The following is a 23,378-nucleotide window of genomic DNA, read 5'->3' as shown; positions in this document are numbered from 1 at the left end:
TTTTGTAATTAATTCTAAATTGAACAGGTAGCCAGTGCAGGGATGATAATATAGGTGTTATATGATCATATTTTCTGGATCTAGTGAGAACCCTGGCGGCTGCATTTTGGACTAACTGTAGCTTGTTTATTGAGGATGCAGGACAACCACCTAGTAATGCATTACAATAGTCCAGTCTGGAGGTCATGAATGCATGAACTAGTTTTTCTGCATCAGATACGGATAGGATACTCCTAAGTTTGGCAATATTTCTAAGATGGAAAAAGGCTGTTTTTGTGATATTGGAAATATGATTTTCAAAAGACAAGTTACTGTCTAATATCACGCCCAGGTCTTTTACTGTTGAGCTAGTAGTAACAGTACATCCTTATAAACGCAGGCTGAATTGTGAAAGCTGTTGTGTGCTGGTTTTTGGGCCGATGAGCAATATCTCTGTCTTATCTGAATTTAGTAAAAGAAAGTTATTGGTCATCCAATCTTTTATGTCCTGGACACACTCTGTTAATCTAGACAACTTGAGTATTTCATCTGGTTTTGTTGAGATGTATAATTGGGTATCATCAGCATAACAATGGAAACTAATCCCATGCCTTCTAATGATGTTTCCCAGGGGAAGCATGTAAATTGAGAACAGGAGAGGTCCTAAAACTGACCCTTGTGGGACCCCATATTTCACTGGCATTACATCAGACGGTACTCCATTTAGATCTACAAAATGGTATCGATCAGACAGGTATGATCTAAACCATTTTAATGCCTGCCCCTGAATACCTATATGATTTTGTAGGCGGTATGCTGGCACCTTGATTGGGCTGCTTGCTTTACTACGGAAATGCTGGGCCAAACATATGGAAACTGCTTGGGGCAAGGTCAGGGTTGTATGGGGATGTTTCAATCACTCCCAGTCAAGTTTCTGTAATGTCCAAGTGGTGTTGGTGAATGATCGTGTTTACAGTTCCCTCAGACAGATGTGTCTCTTCAGCAAGTTATGACTTTATATTCTTTCTTGGTGAAGAATGTTCACAGGAACGACTACAGTGAGCTTCGATCCACCTCAGTCAGGATTGTCATTCACGAATGGCTTCTTTAAAGCATTCAAATGTTTTACTGTGGCTAACAGTCTCCTCACCATACTGTGCTTGAAGTTTTCTGTAAATGTCATTTAGTTTTACTTCTTCATTAAAGAGAAATTTCATCAAGTTACGGTTTGACTTAAACGCCCCATGTGTAACTTCCACATCTTGGCATGGTGAGTGATTGTATTTGTTATTGTATTTCATTTTTATGCAGAGTGGTGTATGTGTGTGTGCTGCATGTGCTGCCTGTTTTTGGAATGCCTTTAAAAGATTTGGGCACAAGGGAGTGGGAGGTAACCCTCACTCAGTTTTGTTTGGCACTATTTCTTTGACGTCAGCTTGGTGTGTCCGATCCCTAATGATAATGCGTCACTGGGCTTGTTGCAGTCATAACTCACACAAACAAAAAAGTGTCGGCTCACGCTTGTGCTGGCTATTATTTTCGAATGGACAGTTGTTGTTGTGCTTGGTCCATAAAGTTAAACAGAAGGCTTTAGTTTTTAGCAGGAAAGCCATGACTGATTCATGTGTAATAGTGCATTTAAAATGTGATGTAGCTTCTTAAACTCTCGTCGTCCACATACTCTCTTAAAAATCTAGGCCGTGCCACTAAAAAAGTCATTTATTCTAATGACTGCTGCATAGAGTAAGTAAGCTATCATAGTTACAGCCTGGGGAGATGGGGATTGTGACTGGAGCTGTGCTCAGCAGCTTATAAATCCTCATTTAGAACTCCTACCTTAAGCCCAGCCCTTGTTTCATACTTCCAAAAATATAGATTTTACATGGAGACAATTTGCTGTGAAACAGAGCTCCACTCCTAACTTTAATCCTAAGGAAAACATGGAAAATACACAAACTAATACTGTGTAGTATCCTCCTTAACTTAGTTAAATTATTCTTAATTACTGTATGCATATTGATTGACAACAGCACATATATAGACATCATATAGAAAGATTTACGACGGGTATCCCTGTTGTCCATGTCTTTCTTTTTTTCTTTTTTTACATGAAATTTGTGTTTTTTCCCCCTCCTCTTTAGAAGGACATTATAAATCCTCTACTTTTAACATTCAAAATGCTAATGCATGCACTCGCTGTTCAGCAGCATGCTTTGAAACGAGTGGCCTTAAAATGCAAATTTATGTGGTGTGTGGCGAATGATATATTTCAGACAGAGTAAATGAGAAATGACATTTTCATTACCACACTGTTAATTTATTGGTGCTGGTGGCGGCCATAGAGGTCTAGGTAGTCGAGCCTGGTCCAGGTGTGTTTGCCCTGCTTTCATTAGCAGCGCGCTTGCAGCGATACTAAAGCCAAGCTGCTTCACTTTTCCTTAGCAGAAGACATTAAATGTGCAAATAGTCCAATGTGAGCAAGGGTTAACTGTGTCCAGAGACAGATTAAGCCAAGTTTAGCCTGCTTAATTCCAGATGTTTTAATGCCTTCAAAAGCTTATAAGATTTTCAAAAATGTTCCCTTTTTCATGTCCCTCTCTCTCTTTCTTATATAAACACACATACAAACCTGGTTAATTACAAGTTCATGTATGTGCCCTAATCAGGCCAGGCATTTAATTTTTTAAATCCATCCCGGCACCACCACCACCTACCCTTTGCTCTAATACAACGAGAGTAATTTCCAATAGATGCTTGGTCATTCCAGTTAATTCCAAACACATAGAAAAAGTTCAGATGAATCTATGAAAGTTATATTCCTCCTTTAAGCTTAAATCTAAATACGGAGTCAAAAAAAAAACATGTCTGTGTAAATGATGATTACAGGGAAGTAATCAAACACCGATTGAAGAACTGACTGCAAAGCATTATATCATGAGACCAGACCAGACCAGACTAGGTAAATAAATTGCATAATTTATCAACTTGATCTTGACGGTGCATTAATCAAAGTATTGGTTAGATTGTTTAAGGAATTGAAATACTATATAGAGTATATGACTCAACTAAAATGATTATAATGATTGAATATAATGATATAAACACCAGCTTGTATACCCATGAATAGTTTATTTTATTTTACTTATCTTTTTAGCTGTATTCTATGACTGCAGATGATGCTTTGATGAGTTGTGTTTTGGTTCAAATTAAAGTATGTGATGAAAATGAAAGTGCCTGATTTTTCTAGCAGCAAATTCGTGATTCATGATCTTCTTGAAAGCCAGGCTTTAGACCAGACCTCTCCATGGAGTAAATGGCGAGTTCATCAAGTTTTTCCTGGCTCATTCTCGAGCACACACAGGTATAGGGTTCAATATATAGACCATGATAACAAGTTGAAGTGTGTTAAAATAATATCAATAAATGTATAATCTAAAAACATATAAATTGTATTGTCAGTTCATATGTCAGGGTCATTGCTATCCTTTGACCCCACATGTTGGCAGGGCTGGCTGTAGACCACACTGAGAAAAGACGTTTCCAGAAGATATTTTTGGTATCATGCAGTTGTCCTGAAAGTCAGGCATCAATACCTTTTAAAAGTGTACAGCGTTCACTAACTGAAATTAAAGTTGATAATAAACAAATACTGATCTGCTGAAATGAGTGCAAGCATTACGGAGCGCAACCATCAGTGAGTTTTGATTCTCAATAGGCTTCTACTAGTGGCATTGGCTACAATAATGATGTCTATGCCTAAGGTGATATAACTCGCATATGATAAAATTATATGTAAGTGAAAAAGTATTTGCTAGTTATTCAAATTTATATTCATTTAAAGAATAGTGCTGCACCACTTCTTGGCTTAGACGTGGTGCAGCGGTAAGTTGAAAACTGTTTGTTCACCACTATCACCTGGAGATCGCAAGCTAGATTCCGAGGCGAGGCTGCAGGTATCTGCAGCAAGGAGTCTACAGATCAATCTCACATCTGTTACAGTGACACTATACAAGCAGAAGGGGCAAATAATGCTTTCCTCAGAGTGTGTTACGCGTCTCCCCAACGTTGCATGAATAGATGTGGTCAGCTGGCGTTACGTGTCTTTGCATTTCCTGGGTGGTGGTTGTCCTCTTCATGTGAGAATGCCCAAACAGTAACTGGGGGAAAATGGATATGACAAAAATAATGGGTGGAAAAAAATTGTGTTCATTTGACGTTTATAAGGTAGGGCTGTAAATTAAAAAAAATAATAATAAATGCAAGTGTAGGAAGTATTTTATTAATTCTCAATAGGGATATATTTCCAAGCGATTCAACCCATGGTTCAGGTCTAGTTTAGGATTTCCAGTAAGAAAATGACTAACAGCAGGTTGCTGTCTAGCTGATGAAATACTTATGGTAGATATCTTCTTGTAGGCCAGGAGTGTTACATTCAGGTGGTGCAAGGCCACGTCCCTGTAGTGATTCATATTTTGCCTCTGTGCCCACATCCAGTTCATCCGTGGTGTTCAATGAGGCTAAATGCAGTGCTATAGGCTTGTAGTGACTGAAGCATTACTATCCTGGTGTCGCCTTGTGGGACCCCACCATCCTCATATTTCCTCCTAAATACTTATATACGGTATATTCTTATAAGAACCTTTTCTAAGACGGTTGGGAATGACTGTTCACTTAGACTTCTTCCTATTTAAAGACTCAATAGTGCAGTGGAGCACACAACACTGTATTGTTGATCTGAAGAGATTACTGTAAGAACATCACTGATTTCACATTTGTAAGCTTATCTGTCAATGGCTTCTTTGGCAATTATTTCATTTTAGTGAATTGAACTGATGCAAAGCATTAATAGCAAATTATGTCTAAAATTAAAACTATTAAGGTATATGCGAAAATGAAGTTATCACTTATTTGGAAAATCTAGATCGAGATGTACAGTATTAAGTTACTTGTGAAGTAGGTTACTATTAGCCCTATTTTTACTCGTGTACATTTTTATTATCCTATAAATAAGTAAACCAACAGTTACTTATCATAAACACTGAATCACGAATGTAGAGATTTTTATAGACTAAAAATGAATTAGAAAACGCAGTACTTAAACGCAGCTTAATTGAATTTCTCACTCAGTGATCACATACTGTAGGTTATCGTAGGAAAGAAAACATGATGAGATGTAGGCTATGTAATGAAAACATTTATTTATCTCAAATCATTTAGTTTTCTCAGACACATAAAATAAATCATTCTAAATCAACCTCGAAAGATTTCTTACTTTTTTTAACGTAGTTGGCTGAAAAATACTAAAGTGAAAATAATTTAGCTATGTACTTGCTAGCATGGCTAAACTGTAGTCTTCTGTTTTTTGTTTTTTTTTACCATTGGGTTACGTTGGCTTCAGTGATTTTTTTTTCCTCCTACAAAAAGATAAGAAACATGCTCTAATTTCTTTTAGATATCACCCGGGTATAGTTCAGAATCCTGCTTTTAGAGTTGAGAACTGCTCGAACTGATGAATGTCAAGACTCTGAACAACCTGTGTATTATTCACCCTTGGAATAGGGGGTGTTTTTGCCGCCTTATTTGTTTTACAGGCATCGAATTTACATTGCTATCATTTTTGCGTTTCTCTGGAGCAGCGCGGGAATCAAAATGTGCCGATGTGCTGCTCGGGTGTTCATTGTAAACGGCTGGATGCTTGCTAGGGTTATGGCACATGTGATGGGTTAAGAAGCAATAAACGAGTTGCCAGTGATCAGCGAAGTCATTTAAGGCAATCCGGTTCCCCCCATACGGCCGTGGTCCTGCAGTGCTATTTTTGCATCTGTGCAACTGTCGCATGTAATCAAAACATTTCTCATGTGCTCTTTCTCCCCTAGTGGTCCTCAAAAATGCTCTCAATTCAAATCTTCTTCCTGCTGAGTCCCTGAACACAACCTGATACAGATTAACAGAGTCCCTGAACAGATAGCGTCTGCATCCTGTGTTTTTCAATTTGACTCAATCTAGTTCAAGGTCTGTGTCTAGATTACTGTTAATGTTTATTGTCTAAGCTGATATTTGTTTTCCGGCAGAATTTGACTACATAAATGTTTTGTTTCTTTTTTTCTCTCTAAATCACTGTACATCAGCATTAATGTTGCTACTTATTGTATTGTATTTCTGTGTATACATGAGGCAGATAAAGGAGTGCAGACACTCCATTAAAAATGTCAGCCTAGAAGATAATCCTGAAGAAACTACTGCCTCTTTGCTTATTTAGACGTTTTTGCTTTTCCACTATGAGTTCTGTAATCCTGACTTCAAGGAATGATGTTTACGCACTTAATTTTTCACTTAATCTACTTCATTTAATCATAACGAGAGCGGCAAATTGCAATCCTGTGCTTTCTGGCTCTGAGTTGAAATATGTAAAATGTAGAAAGCATAAGTGTTGAAATATTTACTACTTCAGGCTGTGTGCGATCATAAACTTGTTAAAAACAGGTGTCGCTATCATAATATTTCTGTCATAATGTACAGCTTCACAGTTTGGATAGCATCTGTTATGAAGATACACTTTTGCTTCGGGCCAGATCAAAGCAAACCCCGATACACCAAGTAAGAAATAAAACATGACAGGAGTGCTGTTAAAGGGATGCATGGTGTGATGCTTTATGGATTCATTTCCTATAAGGTATTCATTCATTGCACCTCCAGGGTCCGGGTTCAATTCCCGGCCAGGCCTAATTCCCATCTCTGTGTGCATGAAGTTTGCATGTTCTCTCCGTGCTTGGTGGGTTTCCTCCGGGTACTCCGGTTTCTTCCCAAAGTCCAAAGATATGCAGGTTAGGCTAATTCGCGTCCCCAAATTGGCCGTAGTGTGTGAGTGAGTGTGTGTATGTGTGTGTGCCCTGCAATGGATTGGCACCCTGTCCAGAGTGTACCCAGCCTTGTGCCCTTAGCCTCCTGGGATAGGCTTTAGGTCCCTGTGACCCTGAATACAGGATAAAACGGTATAGAAGATGAGTGGGTGAGTGAGTATGAGACGTCATCCTTTTTAACCATTTATAGTTAGGGAACACTGTTGTCATTGCTGGAAACTGACAGTCGCTCCCCCCTCCCTACCCTCCTGCTGAAGTTTTGTCTTGAAAGAAGATAACTGTAAAAAAACTATTTAAAATAAGAATATGTCTGATACTATACATGGTTTCTTATACAGCAGAGACAATATGTCCAAAACACTTTCATATTTCACTTTCATATGCATATTTCCCAGCACAGAACACAATGAAACAATGTGCCGAGTGATGAGTCACAAACACTGAATGCCAAAAAGATAAAAGCGAATAGAGAACTTTTTGAAGTCTGAGTATGATTTATTGTACTACATTTGCTTGAATAACTTTTTGAATAAATTGTACTTTGTTAAACAAGTTGCTTAGTTACATGAGTTTGCAAATATAAAATGCTCCGTTTGGCACACTATTGCTGCAAGGTTGTGTTTTTGATAATATTTAATGATAATTTTTTTAATATCTTCCAGTACCATTAAAATTATTAAACAATTAATAAAATTTGGCAAATGTCACTGACACAAAACTCTTAAAATGTATAGACTAACCTGTTGATATGGTCTGTTGGGACTAGTTCAAATTTAGTTAATGATTTCCTGTGCATTTCAAGCAATCAATAATGAAAAATTGCATTATGCAAATCCCTAAAAAACTGTTGCATGTTTTTTCTGCACACCTGGGCAACTACTTTGTAGCTAAAACGCACAGGCGTATAATGACGATAACCGTGCATGCTTACAATACGGTTTGCGAACAGCTAACTGCAACTAGCTGTATGCCTAACCGGGAACCAGTCGTTTGGCTAACTATGACAGAAAAGTGTTACATTTGTGCTAAATATATCATAAGATTGAAAGATATCAACACGATCTATGTGCATCGTGTTCCATGCATCCGAGGAAGACAGAATAAAACTGGTTACGTTTTACAAACCTCATTAAACTATGGAACTGATGTTCTAATATTTCATACATCTTATTGCTTTGACCTTAACGTCACTTTCACTGCTGCTTCCACGAGACGTTATGTAATGTGATGCTAATGTGAACTGAACTCTATCAACCATACTGGCACTGTGTACTGGGAATCTGTTACATAATGGTTACTATAGCAACATGACCTTCTGTTGTTTACATGCAAGTCTGCAGTTTATTCCCCACTCTTGTGACTGTATCTTATTAAAATGTACATCAAACCGTTCTCTATCTGCTAATACCCCTTAACGTAGCATCATTAGTAAGATTATTAGCATTTCAATACATTTTTGTACAATACCTGTCATATAATAATATCAGTCATTTTTAAGTCGTTTTAACTTCGTTTTTGTAATTGTTAGGATGTGTATTAATGATGTTTTTCTTATTTAATTACTACATTTACAGGACATGTTTTTAAGATGTAGAATTATTTTATTTTATATTTATTGGTTGGTTGTGAGAGACGGTAGTTGGTTTAAGATGATGATTAGATCAGTAATGCTCCTTGAGTCCAATTAATTAAATCCAGGCAGATGTTTTGAGGATCAGATGTTTTGAAAAAGATTTCCGATTTACGTGTGCAGTGTTTTTACTAGATAGTTTTAGCAGTTTTGTCATGGCAACCATACTTCTTTGCTTTTACTTCTGTGAGAGCCAGGGTTCTGAGGCGTTTTGAGCATTCCAGCTCACAGCATCAGTTTCCTCAGTGTTCTGTCTGACTGAGCGCATGATCACGCTTTACTAGATAGCAATCTAGAATTTTTATTCATCCTACTGTTTTGGAGGCATGACCAGCACTTAAATGCTTTATTTATTCCCCTAGTAAGCACTTCATGTACACGTGACTACCGGACAAAGGCTACAGTTCCACTTCCTGTATCAGTCTCTTCCTGCACCTGCATGAAGCTTTCACTTCCAGACTTTGCAGACTGTTGAGCAACACCGTTAATAAAATAGGAGAACTGTTAAACTGATTATTTTAATAATATTATTTAAAGACAAAAGTTTACTTGTCTCCCTTCATTTTTTGACACCTTTTAAAATATTCTGATCATTTGAGCCATGCCTGGCCAGGTCAAAATAGTCTAATGTAATCCAGAAAACTAAGGGGATATAAATTTAGGTTTGTCTATCTTGTGTAAATATTATTTCCATTCAAATACCTTAGTTATGAGACAGAAATTGAAACTTTTGACTTCACTGCTGAGCCACCTTGTGAATTAGAGCATTAGGGTATTATAATAGCATTTTAAGCTCTTAATTGCACTGATAAGCTGCTGAATGTTGACATGCTGGCAGCCTTCATAATTTACTTTCAAATGTTGATTATATCCAGCAGCTCCGGTAAAAGTAAAAATGATTTTAAGGTACACTTGTGATTTCTTTAAGAACGTTACCCGCTGATTTGACAGGACTTAAATTTATTTAATTTTTTTCCCAAATGAAAGTTGTGTGCGCGCGCACACCATTTCACTCAGGCACTTAACTAGCTTCTTTTACCACAGCTATGAGTTTAATATCGGCATGAAAAACCTTCCTTAAATGCCGATCAGTGGGACTGTTACTAAATATCAAGGAGTGTGCATGCTGTGAAAATATATTTTAATAAATAAACTGGTTTTGTACACAGAAACTCATGTGTCCCCTTGAACCCTATCGTTCAAATCTCGAACAGACTGCTGGAGGAATATGACTGTATTTGAGGTTGATGGATTTGGTGTGCACCCCACCAGTTCTCCATCTCCTGCATGCTCCTGATGGAAAGAGTTCCCTCGAGGAGACAGAGCCTCGGGCTCCCATTAGTATGTATGATTTTATTTTAAATAAGAGCTGAAAAGGACTATTACGTTGCAATTTCGGGCCCTGGGGGTTGTCTGATATCTTTTTTAGCAGACATCAGTCCTGTTTGGTTTTTTTTTACTGACAGACCTCTCTCTTTCTCTATCATTCTTGATGAAAAAATTATTTCATCTATTGGAGATAAACTATTGTAAACTATTGTATTAAAGGTCTAGGATACTTCATGCAGAAGGAGATGCAAATTAGTTTATAATATTTGATTCATAAAATGCATTCCTTTTTAAATACATTTGACTTAACACAGTTTAACCAATAAACATAAAAATGGAATAGAAAAAACACCTCCCTAGTCCCTTATGTTTTGTCTGATTAATTGATTTAATGGAAGGTTATTACTGCTTAAGGCTCTAGTATTCACAAATGCCATTTAATCATACTCTTACAAATTAGTAAAATTTCCCAGAAGAGTCTAAATTGCAAATAGCAACAGTTTTCTGTGCTCAAGGAAACAAAGTCTATATTAGAGGGTTTTAACAACAGCCAATAAGAATTAAAAGGGGGGCGACATTTCAATCGGACAGGCCAGGAAGAGGGAAATTGGCATTAAGTCCTCAATTCATATTCGGCTTCTTTTTTATAATTAGCGCTAATTCATTTATTCATTCATGTACAGTAACTGCTTTATCCCATGGAGAACATGAATACACACTAAATGGTATTCAAAGTGCCTTACAGGACATCGACACCCTCATCTGTACATAGGGCAAGTTTGGGGTAACCAATCAACCTACAGTCCCAGTCAAAAGTTTACACACATCTACTAATTCACTAATTCAGTGTCTCAGTCTAGAACAATGCTGGCTGGAGATTTCAAATTGTGAAATAATACATATGAAATTATGCAACTGAGTAACAAAAACAACCAAACAATCCCTTTTTTTTCTTTTTTTTTGGACACAAAGGTCAGCTGTTCTGGATCAGTTCTTGCAAGAAGAGTACTGTCAAGTGCATTTCATCAAGCACCCTGATAAAACAGGCTTTCATGAAGACCATGCCAGGAAAGCAAGACCAAAACCTACCTCTGCTGCAGAGGAGAAGGTCATTTCGAGTTACCAGTCGCAAAAATCGACAATTAACAGCACCTCAGATTAGAGTGTTTATGGAGGCTTTACAGAGCATAAGTAGCAGACACATCTCAATATCAACTGTTCAAATGAGATTATTGCATATTTTGGATGCCATCAGCATAAGAAACAAAAATCAGGAAAGACCATGGAGTTAGAAGGTGTGTCCAAACTTTTGACTGGTAGTGTGCTAGGATACAAGGTGTTGTGACACTATGCCTCCATGTAAAGTTCTTGAACAGCAAATTACAAGTAAATACACATGTGCTTGCTCTCTCAGGCGAGCACACATAGACACGCACAGACTCTCTTTGCTCACAATAAGTTTCCCTTTAAGAGCATGTGTAAAGGAGAAGTACCATTACAGACTACAGCATTTCAAAAAGTGTTTCTCTGCTAAACACCTCTGTCAGACTGTCAGACTTTGTACTCGTCAGACAGCTGTTTCTGTCTCTGCTAGACAGACACTCATCATATTTTTTACAATATGTAATTAAAGATGTGTTTAGAATTAAACTATTTTACATTACAATAGTTACAAATAAATCACATCCATTTTATACTCGTCATTCATTTACACATTTCTATTTTAAAATCTAACAGCTAATATGTTGAGTTTGATTTTACAGGTCATTGATAACAAATTAAATTCCGCCTCTCATGCTTAATGCACATTTAATAGTTTCTATTCTGCCTCTAAAGACAAGAAATAGTTGACTGCAGTGATAAAGGTAACTTGTGTATGAGTGTAGGAGTAGCTCTTAGTCTAACCTTAGTCTTACTCTGTGAGCTGCATAGGCAGCTAGCTATAGCATTGACAAAACGATCTATTCGCCTGCGTAGGTGTATTTGATGTAGGTAATGCATTAATGTTGACGTACTTATTCATAGAGAGAACGAGAGGTCAGCGGTGTGTGCTATGTGAGCTTGTGGTGCTGTGTTCTGATCTGTGATTGAAACAGGAAAAACTGTGTGACTGATATTTATGTACTGTATATTTATTGTTTGTCTGGTTTTGGTATGGATCAGAAATACAGTAGTTTGTGACTATGATTAATTCGATTAATATGACAAGTAAAAGCATAACCAGAAATGTTGTGTAGGTTTTTTTTCCTCATATGGATAAATGAAGCAGTGTGTAAGTTAATATAATGTTCAGTAGTATTAGAACACCCAACAGACACCATCACAGCTGCAGCCTGCCACTGCTCAATGTGTATTTTTACAGACTGTTTTATCTCATTTGCTGTCTTTATTATTGTCAAAATAATTCTAGTTGAAAGGGTCGTGCTGTGAAGGGGCTGTGCTGCGCTTGAAAGTCTTGTGTGTGAAGCAGATGAGCCCCATGGTTCGATTAATGCAATATAAATCTAGGCTAGAGTAGAGTGGGCTTAGTTTCAGCCATGGTAATTTCTCTAACAAATTCGATGCTGCCTCATGTGCTCCCCGAAGCGTTTCCTTCTTTCCCTTTTCTCCTTCTAGCCATCTATGAATGTATAGCCTTCCATCCTTTCTCTGTGATTGCCCTATTTTAGCTGCTCTTTCTTCTAGCTTTTCTGTGTCGAAACAAGATGCAACCACCTTTTTTTGGAAGTCTTTAACAGGCATTAAAGCCTCTGCCAGGCGAAATGAGGTGCTGAAGGAAAGAAATGGCCTTTATTTTTCCGAGCTTGCTATCAAAGAGTGAGCAGGGAGGCTGGCTCTAAACCCAGGGGCTGAGGCTTGAAGCACATCCCCAGTTCAGCCTCTTCATGAATAATTCATCAGATCATCCCTGCTGATTGGAGTCAGCTGGAGGAAGTGGTTTTGTGGGTGGGTTTGCGAGCTCAGAGCAAGCCCGGACAAGTAGTGGCCGAGGAAGCGTGTGTTACTGTGAGTGTACAAGGGAAAGGTGAATGTAGAGCAGCTCGCTACTGTCGTTGGATGTGTCTGTTTGTGTCTGTGCGCGGCATCGTTTAGGGCCTGTGTTTGTCCTCGTCCTGCAGCATTGCTGTGCCACTTCTGCTTTCCGCAACACCTCATCTCCCACTGGATTTACACAAGGGACATGTAACCTTTTCCAACAAGGCTTTGTTTGTGTGTGTGCTGTCGAGAAAAGGGGGAGAGAGAGAAGGAGAGGGAGGTACCAGCCTCCCTTACAAAGGAATCACCGATGCATTCCTGTTGGAAAATGAAGCTTCAGGTACAGGCTGTAAATATATATAATATATAAAATATTTCAAATTCCTATGACTGTGCTGCGTGTTTGAGGTTGGTTTTACTTTTGGTCTTCCTGAAGAGTTGTGTTATGTGGGAACACTCATCTGCACAGAGAATGCAGCCATCAGTGTTGGTTGTTTCTGTCATTGTTATGGTGAGGCCTGCTGGAAGATGATGAGGCACTTGTGTGTTTGTGCTCTTCTTATTTTCCTTGCTGTGAGTCTTGCTTAAGAATTACTGCTCTTTCTCTAGCCAGCCTGCGAGTGTGTCTGTATGGCTTGATGAAACCTGCATTTCTCCAGATGACTTGTGAGGTCCAATTTCCTCCTTTTATTTCCTTCAGTCATTTTGTGCTATGCTGGAGTGTGTGATGCGATCATCTTGTGTAGCATTTTCAGTAGTTAGTTTACTGGGGTTGGTTCTGCTATTACAGTAGCCATTGTTGTCTGTTCCTGGATTTAATCAAGATAGCTTTCTGATACTCATGGAAGTCTCCAAAAGCTTTGGGACACTTACTCTGAAGTCCATAGGTTTGTGATCTCATGCCTCCCCCAGTCAGTCACCCCCCCCCCCCCACTACAGTTTTTCAAATACTACAGAATAATACTCTCATCAGCGCGAGGCTGAGTTGACAATAGTCACTAGACCACTGTTCACATAATTCCGTCGCACAGTTCTATTAAATGTTTCCACTGGAAGAGAGATGTAGATTCTCTGTGTCAGGCTGATCTGATTTTTATCTGGATCCTGAGCGATTAGCTAAGTTGATTTGGTGGCTTTGTGTGAAAATCCTGTGGCCAGGGGGAAGGGGAAGGGGGAGGGGGAGGGGAAGGCTGAGATTAGTGGTTACATGAGGGTAGGCAGTTTATCCAGTGTGCATGAGGCAGAAGAGACAGGCTGCATGAGGAACATGTTAAGTCATCTCACACTAAAATGTCCTTTCTTTAGTTCTGAGACAAGTCAGTAAAGATGGCAGTGGCAATTCATGTATCATCACACTGACTCCGAAATTATTAAAAAAATAAATAAATAAATAAAATATATGCATATATATATATATATATATATATATATATGTATATATATATATATATATATATATATATATATATGTATATATATATATATGTTTGCATTTGAGATAGTAAAATGTTTCAGTTCTTTTATAATCTTATAGGTGGTGTACACTAAACGGTTCGCACAACCCGTGATACGATCAAATTATTTAGTTTGTTTGTGTAGAATTGTAAAAAAAACTGAAAATTTTTTTTAAACTGTGATACTTTAAATCAGCACCCAGGTATTGTGATATCAGAAGGTCTCTGGTGATCCCTGCTAGTCAGACCTTGTACTGGACACACAACTGTTCTGTGAATACTGGGGTCTCTTTTTTTTTTTTTTTTTAACCTCTGTTTGAATAAAATGATTTGTGCTGCCACACTTTAAGCATATCCAAAATTAAATAGTCTGGTTTGGAGTCAGCAAAGTGATTATGGATGGGTTTAACATCATAGACACATGTCATTTGTAGTGTCACCTTCCCATTTTCGATTTTCTGCACTGAAATGACCACCAGAGTGTCCTTGAATATTCATCGATATATTTTGTTGATTGATAGGAAAATAAATACAGTACAACTCCTTCCTCTGTCCCTCTATCAAAAGCGATGGACTTCCTCTGAGCAAGTAGTACAAAGCTCCCTGTGTGCACACTCTAATTAGGATTCATAGGCCTGAGTCAGTGAGGAGAAGCTTCAGATCAACTTGTTATAAATGAGTAACTGCTCCACTGGTTCTACATGTTAGAAGTTTTCAGAGATGGAATTGCTTGAGGTATTCAATTAAAATATTCCATGCATCACTTTGGATAACACCTTGTGGTTTCAGGCATTATTTCAATGTTCAGACATTGCATTTCCTTCTTTTTTTTTTTTTTTGCTCTCTGACACACAGACACGGATGTGCAGACTCGGACGTTTATGTTGTCTTTTTACACAGGCAAATGGAATTCCCCACAGCTAAGACTCACAAGTCTCGTGTTACACGGGTTTGATCCTTGGAGGCTGATTAGAGTTTTACCCAGCCACCCTGCAGGACAGAAGGAATCTACTCCTCAGTACTGGTTCCTGTTCTCAAACAATTCTTTGGTCAAAGGTCTATGTGTTCAGGAGAACAAGACATACATAAAGAATAATTTCCCTGCCCTTGAAATGAGGGTGAATTTCCTTCTGCTCCTCACCTCTGGTGTCATTAGCACGCCTTGCGGTTAGTTGTGTAATAGTAGCCATGCCATTCAAACCGTCTTGTGACTGGGAGCGCCAGAGTGTTGCGTCGGTTTTAAATCACAATAATGACACTGACTTCACCCTTAAAGCATGAATTATTATTGGCTCGAGCTCTTTTTCCATCAGCCTTAAAAATGGAGGAAATGTAAGCTTTGTACAGGAAAGGACACACAAGCAGGTTTCCTATGAAACTTACTTGTACTTACTTACTGTCTGTATCATCCCACAATAACCATGACTTCTGTTTTTGCTCAATCTTTTCCCACAGTTCTCACAAATCACATCTGCTCACATCCGAGATCACAATATAAAGGAAGTGTATTCGTATGGTTTGTGACATTTGTGTAGGTGTCTGCAGCAATAGTTTGTTTAAGGATTATGAAAGTATGTCTGTTCTGTAAATGCAGCAAAATAGAGAGCTTTTCTTCCAGCTCAGTCTACACTAATCAGCCATAACACTGAATTCGCTGACAAGTAAAATGAATAACGAATACAAAATAATGATTACTGTGTTACCATAAGAAGCAAGAAAAATAAATAAGAGTAAGGATCCGAGCGACTTTAACAAAGGCTAAAATGTAATGGCAAGATGACTTGGTTAGGGCATCTCCAAATCAGCAGGTCTTATGTTAGTGTTTTTGGTATGTACCTATCAACCGGCCATGATAGAAAGGTGTCATAACAAAATGCAGCTTACCATGTAGGATGATGCGCTAACCACAAACCAAATCAGGGTGCCCATGCTAACAACTGTCCACAGAGGTATTGTAATGCTCCTGGGAATATTCTGCTGGAAAACTTGGGTCCTGGCATTTATGTTGATGTTACTCTGACATTACTCCATGAATGCTGCGCTCTTGCGACTTACTGGATATACAGCTATCATCATAATGTCAGATACAAAAGCACACCTTCAGTGACCTTATTTTTTATAGCAGATTTAGAGATACTTGGCCATAAAAAACTGGTCAGCATCCATGCCAAGAACAAAACCTTTCTTTGAAAATTTCCATGGAAAAAAACCCCATATATTTATATCCTAATCAGCTGTAACGTTAACACCAGTAAATTAAATAACATTATCAATTATATGCCAATAATGGGCAGCTCAAACTGCTGAAAAAGGTTAATGCTGATCAGGATTTAAAGGCAGTATCCAAACTCCTCAGATCCCAATCCAAAAGAGCACCCATGGGATGTACCAGACAAACAAGTTGTATACATGGAGCCTCCACACCACAACCCACAGGACCCAAAACCAGAGCACACCCCAGAGGCCTTGTGGAGTCATGCCTCAAGAGGCGAGAAGTGTCCCAGTGGCACAAGGGGAAACCCAAAAAAATTAGTTAATAGTCTTAATGTTATGGTTCATCAGTGTATAAAGTGCGACAGGTTGGCAAATCCAGAATTATGTTTGCTTAGGCTTTGATTAATCTGTTGTAGTAATTAAATTTGACTCTGAAGCACTCTATTAGAATGATTACAGAAATAAATCAGATTCATTAAATTTAACTGACTGGTAGACATCCGGAGTATGAGTATGAGTACTTCTTTAGATATCTATGCGCTATTTCATCTGCAAAGGCTGAGGTTAAAAAAAAAAAAAGAGAAAAAAAATTATAAATCTATAAAATGTCTGAAAACAGTAAAGTTTCAGTACAATCTTGGTCACTATTTCTCTAGCTTAAACATACTTGCCTGCCAATGTTTGCATGCAAAATATTGCTTGAAAGAAGGTTGATAGTTTTGGATTTTTTCCAGTGTTTGGAGTGGTCTAATGATTAAACACTGTAATGGTATTGAGAGAATCATCTCCTACTGAAAGTAAAATTGATTCTATAATCAGGATTGTAAGCTCCAGGCACAGCTGACTTGCTGAACACCTCCTACATGCTTTCTGCATAGCTGTGAAACAGTTTTGAGAAGCAGGAGTATGAATAGTTGTCAAAGACTCCTGCTGGTCGGATGTGACAGATGCCTCATGGACGCCGTTCTGTGTGTAGTGTAGGTTTTCGAAAAATCAGCATGAAACACTGAAGGGCTATAGTAGTGGTGTCGGACTGGCCCTGGGTCAGTGATGCCAAACCAGGATAAACCAGTGTTGCACTGAAGAGCAAACTCACTGCTGCTGCAATCTGACAGGTTTAGTTATATATTCTAGACATTTGTGGTTTTGTTAAACCAAAATGTTTTTGAAAATGGGTGCTTTTGTCAGATCGCTTAAATGTCATTTTAACCTTTTTTCAAATTTTTTTGGAGCATCAGATATTTGTCACAATATTCTGCCAGTCCAGTTTCGCCAAAGCTAATAATTTTCAAATTGCTGGTCAGCCCATTTAATTAGCTTTTTCTTACATGGTATTTGTTTAAGAGATGCAGTTTTTCCATCTTGCTTTACTGTCTTTAGTACATGTAGAAAAATGGTTGTGTGACAATGCAAGTTTTTCTTTTGTTCAGTTTGAGGAAAGATTATTATGATGATGATGATGACTATTATTATAACGACCATTATTATTATTATTATTATTATTATTATTATAGAACATAAGTGCTCCTTGTAGAAATCGGGACTTCTGGCTGGCAGTTAGAAAATAACATAAGTGAACTGAACAAGAGAGAGAGGGGGCTGAATAAAGGATGAGACAGCAGGACAGGGAACAGCAGGCTGAGGTAGTGCAGACCTTGTCTCAACCATCACTGCTAATTTATTGCACTTGTAACAACCCCAATTCTCCAGTCACATAAGATCCTGGCTTCTGTCCTGAAGAAGCCTCATGTAAAAGTAGGAGAGAGAGAAAGAGAGCATTGGAAGTAGGGGCATCTGCACTTTGAAACAAGATTGGCTGTTCCAGACCTACTCTTGTCTGTGTGAAATATGCTGCGACCCCACAATATGATGTTTAGTGGAGATTATACTGTTATCCTAAATTTGGCTGAGCGTATGCCATAGATGCTGTTTTGTCTGTGAATTTGCCCAGTTTCTTAATTCTAGCATATTGTTTTCAAACAACGATGGTAGACATTTACAGCAGTAACTCGGCTGAAAAAGTACCGCCATTGGTCATGCAACTCAGTTGTCTGAGTGTAGAAAGAACCTTAAAACTGAGTGTGGGATGCTGTGACCCAAAGCTAGACAAACTGCATGTGTGCTCCGTCCTGAACTTTGATCATGTAAGTGTAACACCAGTAAGGCTGATTTTTCGAAAATTATTATTCTTGTAAGAAATTAGCATTTTTTAAGGTTTTTCAAGATTTATAATAATATATATTTATAATAATATCATGTAGAGTTGGAGATAAGGGCCTGACTAAAATCTTCAGTGAGCCTCTATTTGTTCACATTATACAGAACATCACCTTTCATATTTCACTCATTTGTTGGTGAAAGTAGCATAAGCTGCTTAGATGCTTTAATTTGCGCAGGAGGAGTGTTTGTATGGTGTGAAATGCACTCGTCACTCCCCTACTCTCCTCTCCGCTGCCGTTCTCTAATTATCCCTTGCTCATTAGTCTCGAGGACTGCACGTGCATTTGCTGCCTCATTGTTCCGCCAATGCACTCATGGCAACCTTGAAACTGTAGCCCTAGTGTTTGTTGTCTGCCTGCCAGTGCGTTTATTTTCGATCAGAATGTCATCATCCAAACTGGCAGGACGAAGCAGTGCAGAAATGGATTAAAACCTTATGTCTGGCCCACTGTCAGCTAAAGGCTATATAGTGTGGTTTGGTAGTGCAACACATAGCATCACTACCCTTGATCTTCAGGGTCGGTGGTTTAATTCTGAACTTGGATTGTGCCTTCTTGTCCATATGGGTTTCCCTTTTCCTTCTTATCTGCCAAAAACAATCCTGTACCATAGATGGATTGCTTGTGCTAGGTTGCCCCTTGGTGTGAATGTGTATATGCATGGTACGCTCTGCGCTCTGATGGACCAGCATTGCATCCAGAGTGTATTCCCACCTCATGACAAGTTATCCTCAAGATAGGCTCCAGATTTCCTTTGACCCTGAACAGGATAAAACAGCTTCTGAAGATAAGTGATTGAGTCAGTGAAGGTGAGCCAATGCAAAATTCTCCATGGCTTCAGGATTCTGTCGAAAACATTGAGACGAAAGACGGAATCGTTGAGGTGTGGTGAAAAAACATTCTTGCTTCCTCTTATCACAATGCAGCCAGTTTCTGCATTCCGTCTGATAGCCAATCACACAGTTACACACACATACACACAGGCTTATAAACATGTCAGAACTATTTAAATAAAGAGGAATTAATAGGAAAAGTTCTCTTACATTTTACAAAAAACAAACCCCAAAAACCAAGTGAAAAGGATCTGACTTCTTGCGCTTCTCTTCTGTTGTTGTGTTTGCCAAAAGTGAAGGTATTTCAAAGTAGAGTTGTTGTTTTAGGACATTCTGGGGAATATTTGCTGCTCTGCATTATTAAATCATCTCTGTGCATGTGAGTCTCAGCTCTCTTAAATAAACATAGAAGCATGTAATCACCTTAGTGTTTCAAGAAAATGGTGAAAATGGTTTTGGATGCTGCTTAAAGCAGTGTTTGCACCGTGTCGAAGCCATCTACCTTTATATATTTATGCACATGCAGTAGTGTAAATGATGTGTGTGTAAGCATCAGTGCAGTGTTGAGTCAAGAATAAGACATGAAGATGATGAAAGTTGTACAAATGAGATTTGTAAATGTGCTTTCTTGTAGAATAACAACATGCACTCTCGCTGTCTCTCTGTCTCTCTCGCTGTCTCTCTCTCTGTCTGCTCAAACACATTTACACATGAATGCAGTTAGAGAAATGAGGTTAGACCGTGTCATGAGAGTGTAAAAGAATTATGTGTGTGAGGGGAAGAACAATGCGAGTCTTGCTGGATATCATGGCTGAAATTCTTTTTCATACAGAACAGAGACCAGCAGGGATTTAACACCCAGTCCTCCATCACTGCCATCTCCATGGTAACGTGTATGGGTAGGAGCTGTGAGTAAGTCGATGGAGTAATTAATGTTAAAGAACGTGTCCTTCTGTTGCTTTCGCTGCATGACTATATGCACAGTTTCCTCTCACTTTGCTCGCAGCAACGCTGATTCTCTAACTACTGCAGTTTATTTGAGAGAAAAGGCCACAGCACAGGAATCAGTTCTGCTAAAGGCTCCGAGCTCTCAAACATTGTGTCATGTTTTTCCACCCAGGCCCTGAATGATACAACTTTTTACAATTAGTTCTTTTTTTTGTCAGATAAAAAATAGGTTTGTTGTGGTATGTTTATGGCCATCATTCTGTACATCTGTCTGTCTGTCTGTGTCACTGTGTGTATGTCAGATGTCCAGATGTGTGTGCGAGTGTGTGTTGTGTGAGTTCATCCCAGCTCCAGCTGTTAAAAACGCACACCTTGTTATTTATTATAGTGAGATACTGTAGGAGACCAGATTACACTGTTTTGTCTCTTGCCCACTTGTGTGTGTGTATGTGTGTGTGTGTGTGTAATACATTACACCTTAGTGTGTGCTAAGACGTTTGCATCACCCATTGTATACTGCAGCACATTTTTTCCCCATGCACTCTATGTGATAATTTTCCTTCAGCCTTCACCAGTGATTAGTTTCTGCGCACGGCTTTTTGGAGGGCTGGATATTTTGGGTGGCTGGATTCTCTAAACCCTTCAGCGACGATAATCCCAGCAGCCAGTGTAACAGCTACTCTGCCACAACTGTCTCACTTCTTTGCATACTGTAGATGTAGCTGGATGTTTGTCACAACAACAATTGTGTGTCATTTTAGTTGCCATTATCACATTGCCTCCCAAAATATAATAATTGCAAGACTGTAATTATCACATTATGCATATTAGTACACCTGGTAAAGAAAATCTAGCATCCCTAGATTTAACTGCATCATGCTACAAATGAGCACTCGGATTTCATCTTCCTGGGATGCCAGAACGATCACAGATAGTCCACGGATTCGTGCACCCAATTGGTTATTACTATTTTATTGAAAACTAACAAGTTCAACCCTGTCTTTTAACACAACTTGTTCCTGGATTGTTTAATCCTAAACTGTTAATGCTCTGCTTTAATTAGCCACTAAATAACAATAGTTTTACTCAGAACATGAGCATATGTTAGAGTTAAATATAATGACTCTCCCAGATAGTGTAATTCTGCTCCATCGCCTCTCTTGCTATCATGTTATCTCATTAACACGCTAACATGCAACTTGTTTCTTGTTCTCCTCCTTGCTGACCTTGAACCTTTCACAGTCATTCCTGTCCAGGCACATCCTGTGTAAGCACAAACCTTTCTCATATCCCTTTTTCGATTCCGTTTAACCTCATACTAATTCTTACTTAGCTACTGTAGAACTCATGTGACCTCACAGGTTGACCATACAAACTGAGGGCGGTTTCACATTAGGCACGATTGTTTTGTACCTTGCCCAGGAAAGATTGCACGGTGGCTGTATGCCACCATTACGCACAAAAAGAAGCGAACAAGCACATTGACTTTCTTGCTATGCCTAATATTGGTATTTCGGCAAAAAATGTTCTAAAGCAATGCTCTCGTGTGCCTTCCTAATTTAACGGCAATGGTTATAAAGGTCAAAGGATGAGATTGGTGTGTGCTACACGCACACAGGCATTTCGGAGGAGACTGATGTTGTCTCTAAACAGCGATCCGCTGTGTATTCGCACAGATGAGAGAACAGATACCTGTGATTTGCTAGGATTTGTCTGATTGACATGCAAGAGAGGAATGCTGTCCTTCTCACACAGAGTGAAGGGCCAGATTGCTGGTGAGCAATTTCAGTCTGATTTTTAACAAGAAAAGGTCATCATTCTATAAATTACTCCTGAGTGCCACAGAGGAAAGACAGGAGAAACATACAGAAGGCTCTGGAGGTTTTTGCTAGCTACTGACGGATGCTCTGGCCTAATGACTGTTCCTTGCTGAGGATTCATTTTTAGAAACTAAACTTATTTAAAACCCAAGCCTCAGAAATTCAACTGTTTTGCCAGCAAATCTTCTTTACATATCATACCCCTTCTCAACTGGTACTTCCATCCATTTATTCAATGGGTTTGAACAGTTCAATCAAATCGGCCAACCTTGTTACATACATTTTATGTCACAATTATAAACCATACAGAAGAATCTCTTCTTTGCTCTAGGGTAGAAAAAAAGCACTTGGCAATTATTGACTGCTTTGGAGAATATGGACATTATTTTATCCATCAATAGATTAATTATAAACGTTACTTAAATGCATTTTTTTTTTAAACTGTATGCCTTTCTCATGTATTCAGGCTGACAGCATGGCATTGAAGGTACTAGTGTTAAAAATTTAATGAAATGTGAGCCTCTGACATGGTTGGCAGAATTGCTTTATTTCAGATGCATTTAAAAAGGTTGTCATTTTTCACGCATACACATTGTTTCTGTGGTAACATATTGTCTTTCCCTTTTCTCTTTTCAGAATGAGAAAACACTGGGTCATTCTGCAAGCAGGTCCAGTAACATTTCAAAGGTATGGAAATTTGTTTCCCTCCTACCCTGTCTTTAAGTATTAGTTTATCTGATTGTGTGTGTGTGTGTGTGTGTGTGTGTGTGTGTGTGTGTGTGTGTGTGTGTGTGTGAGAAAGGACAATAACAGTTGAACCTTCTAGGGGATTTGCGCCTAAGATTTGGTCAGCATTTGTACCCTTATGTCTCATTTCTATCCTGTAAGCATTACTAATATCCTTAGACGGTAACAGGCTCAGACAATTCTAAGTCTAAAATTTTTGGGATAATTCATAGGCTGGGAAATAAGCAAAACCAAACAAGACCCAGGGAAGAAGCAAACCCCTCTTGTGCTTATACTCCTTGTGTTTATTAATTATATAATTAATTAATCATTTTACTAATCATGGGCCTCAGTAATCAAGTTGCATATAATCAGATTTAATTATAGACT

General features: G+C 38.5%; 1 protein-coding gene across 2 annotated transcripts in view; it reads left to right on the top strand.

Moving 5' to 3' along the window:
• marchf8 (membrane-associated ring finger (C3HC4) 8) overlaps positions 1 to 23,378 on the top strand; it is a 90,588-nt gene that overhangs the window by 48,226 nt on the left and 18,984 nt on the right. For both annotated transcript variants that reach the window (XM_053501627.1, XM_053501628.1), the window contains exon 3: positions 22,899 to 22,949. In XM_053501627.1, the coding sequence (XP_053357602.1) occupies positions 22,899 to 22,949 (51 nt within the window). The remainder of the gene's footprint in view (positions 1 to 22,898; positions 22,950 to 23,378) is intronic.

This window comes from Clarias gariepinus, chromosome 8 (genome assembly GCF_024256425.1).
Source record: "Clarias gariepinus isolate MV-2021 ecotype Netherlands chromosome 8, CGAR_prim_01v2, whole genome shotgun sequence".
NCBI classification, from domain to species: domain Eukaryota; kingdom Metazoa; phylum Chordata; class Actinopteri; order Siluriformes; family Clariidae; genus Clarias; species Clarias gariepinus.
This window is presented reverse-complemented; position numbering and strand designations above follow the sequence as displayed.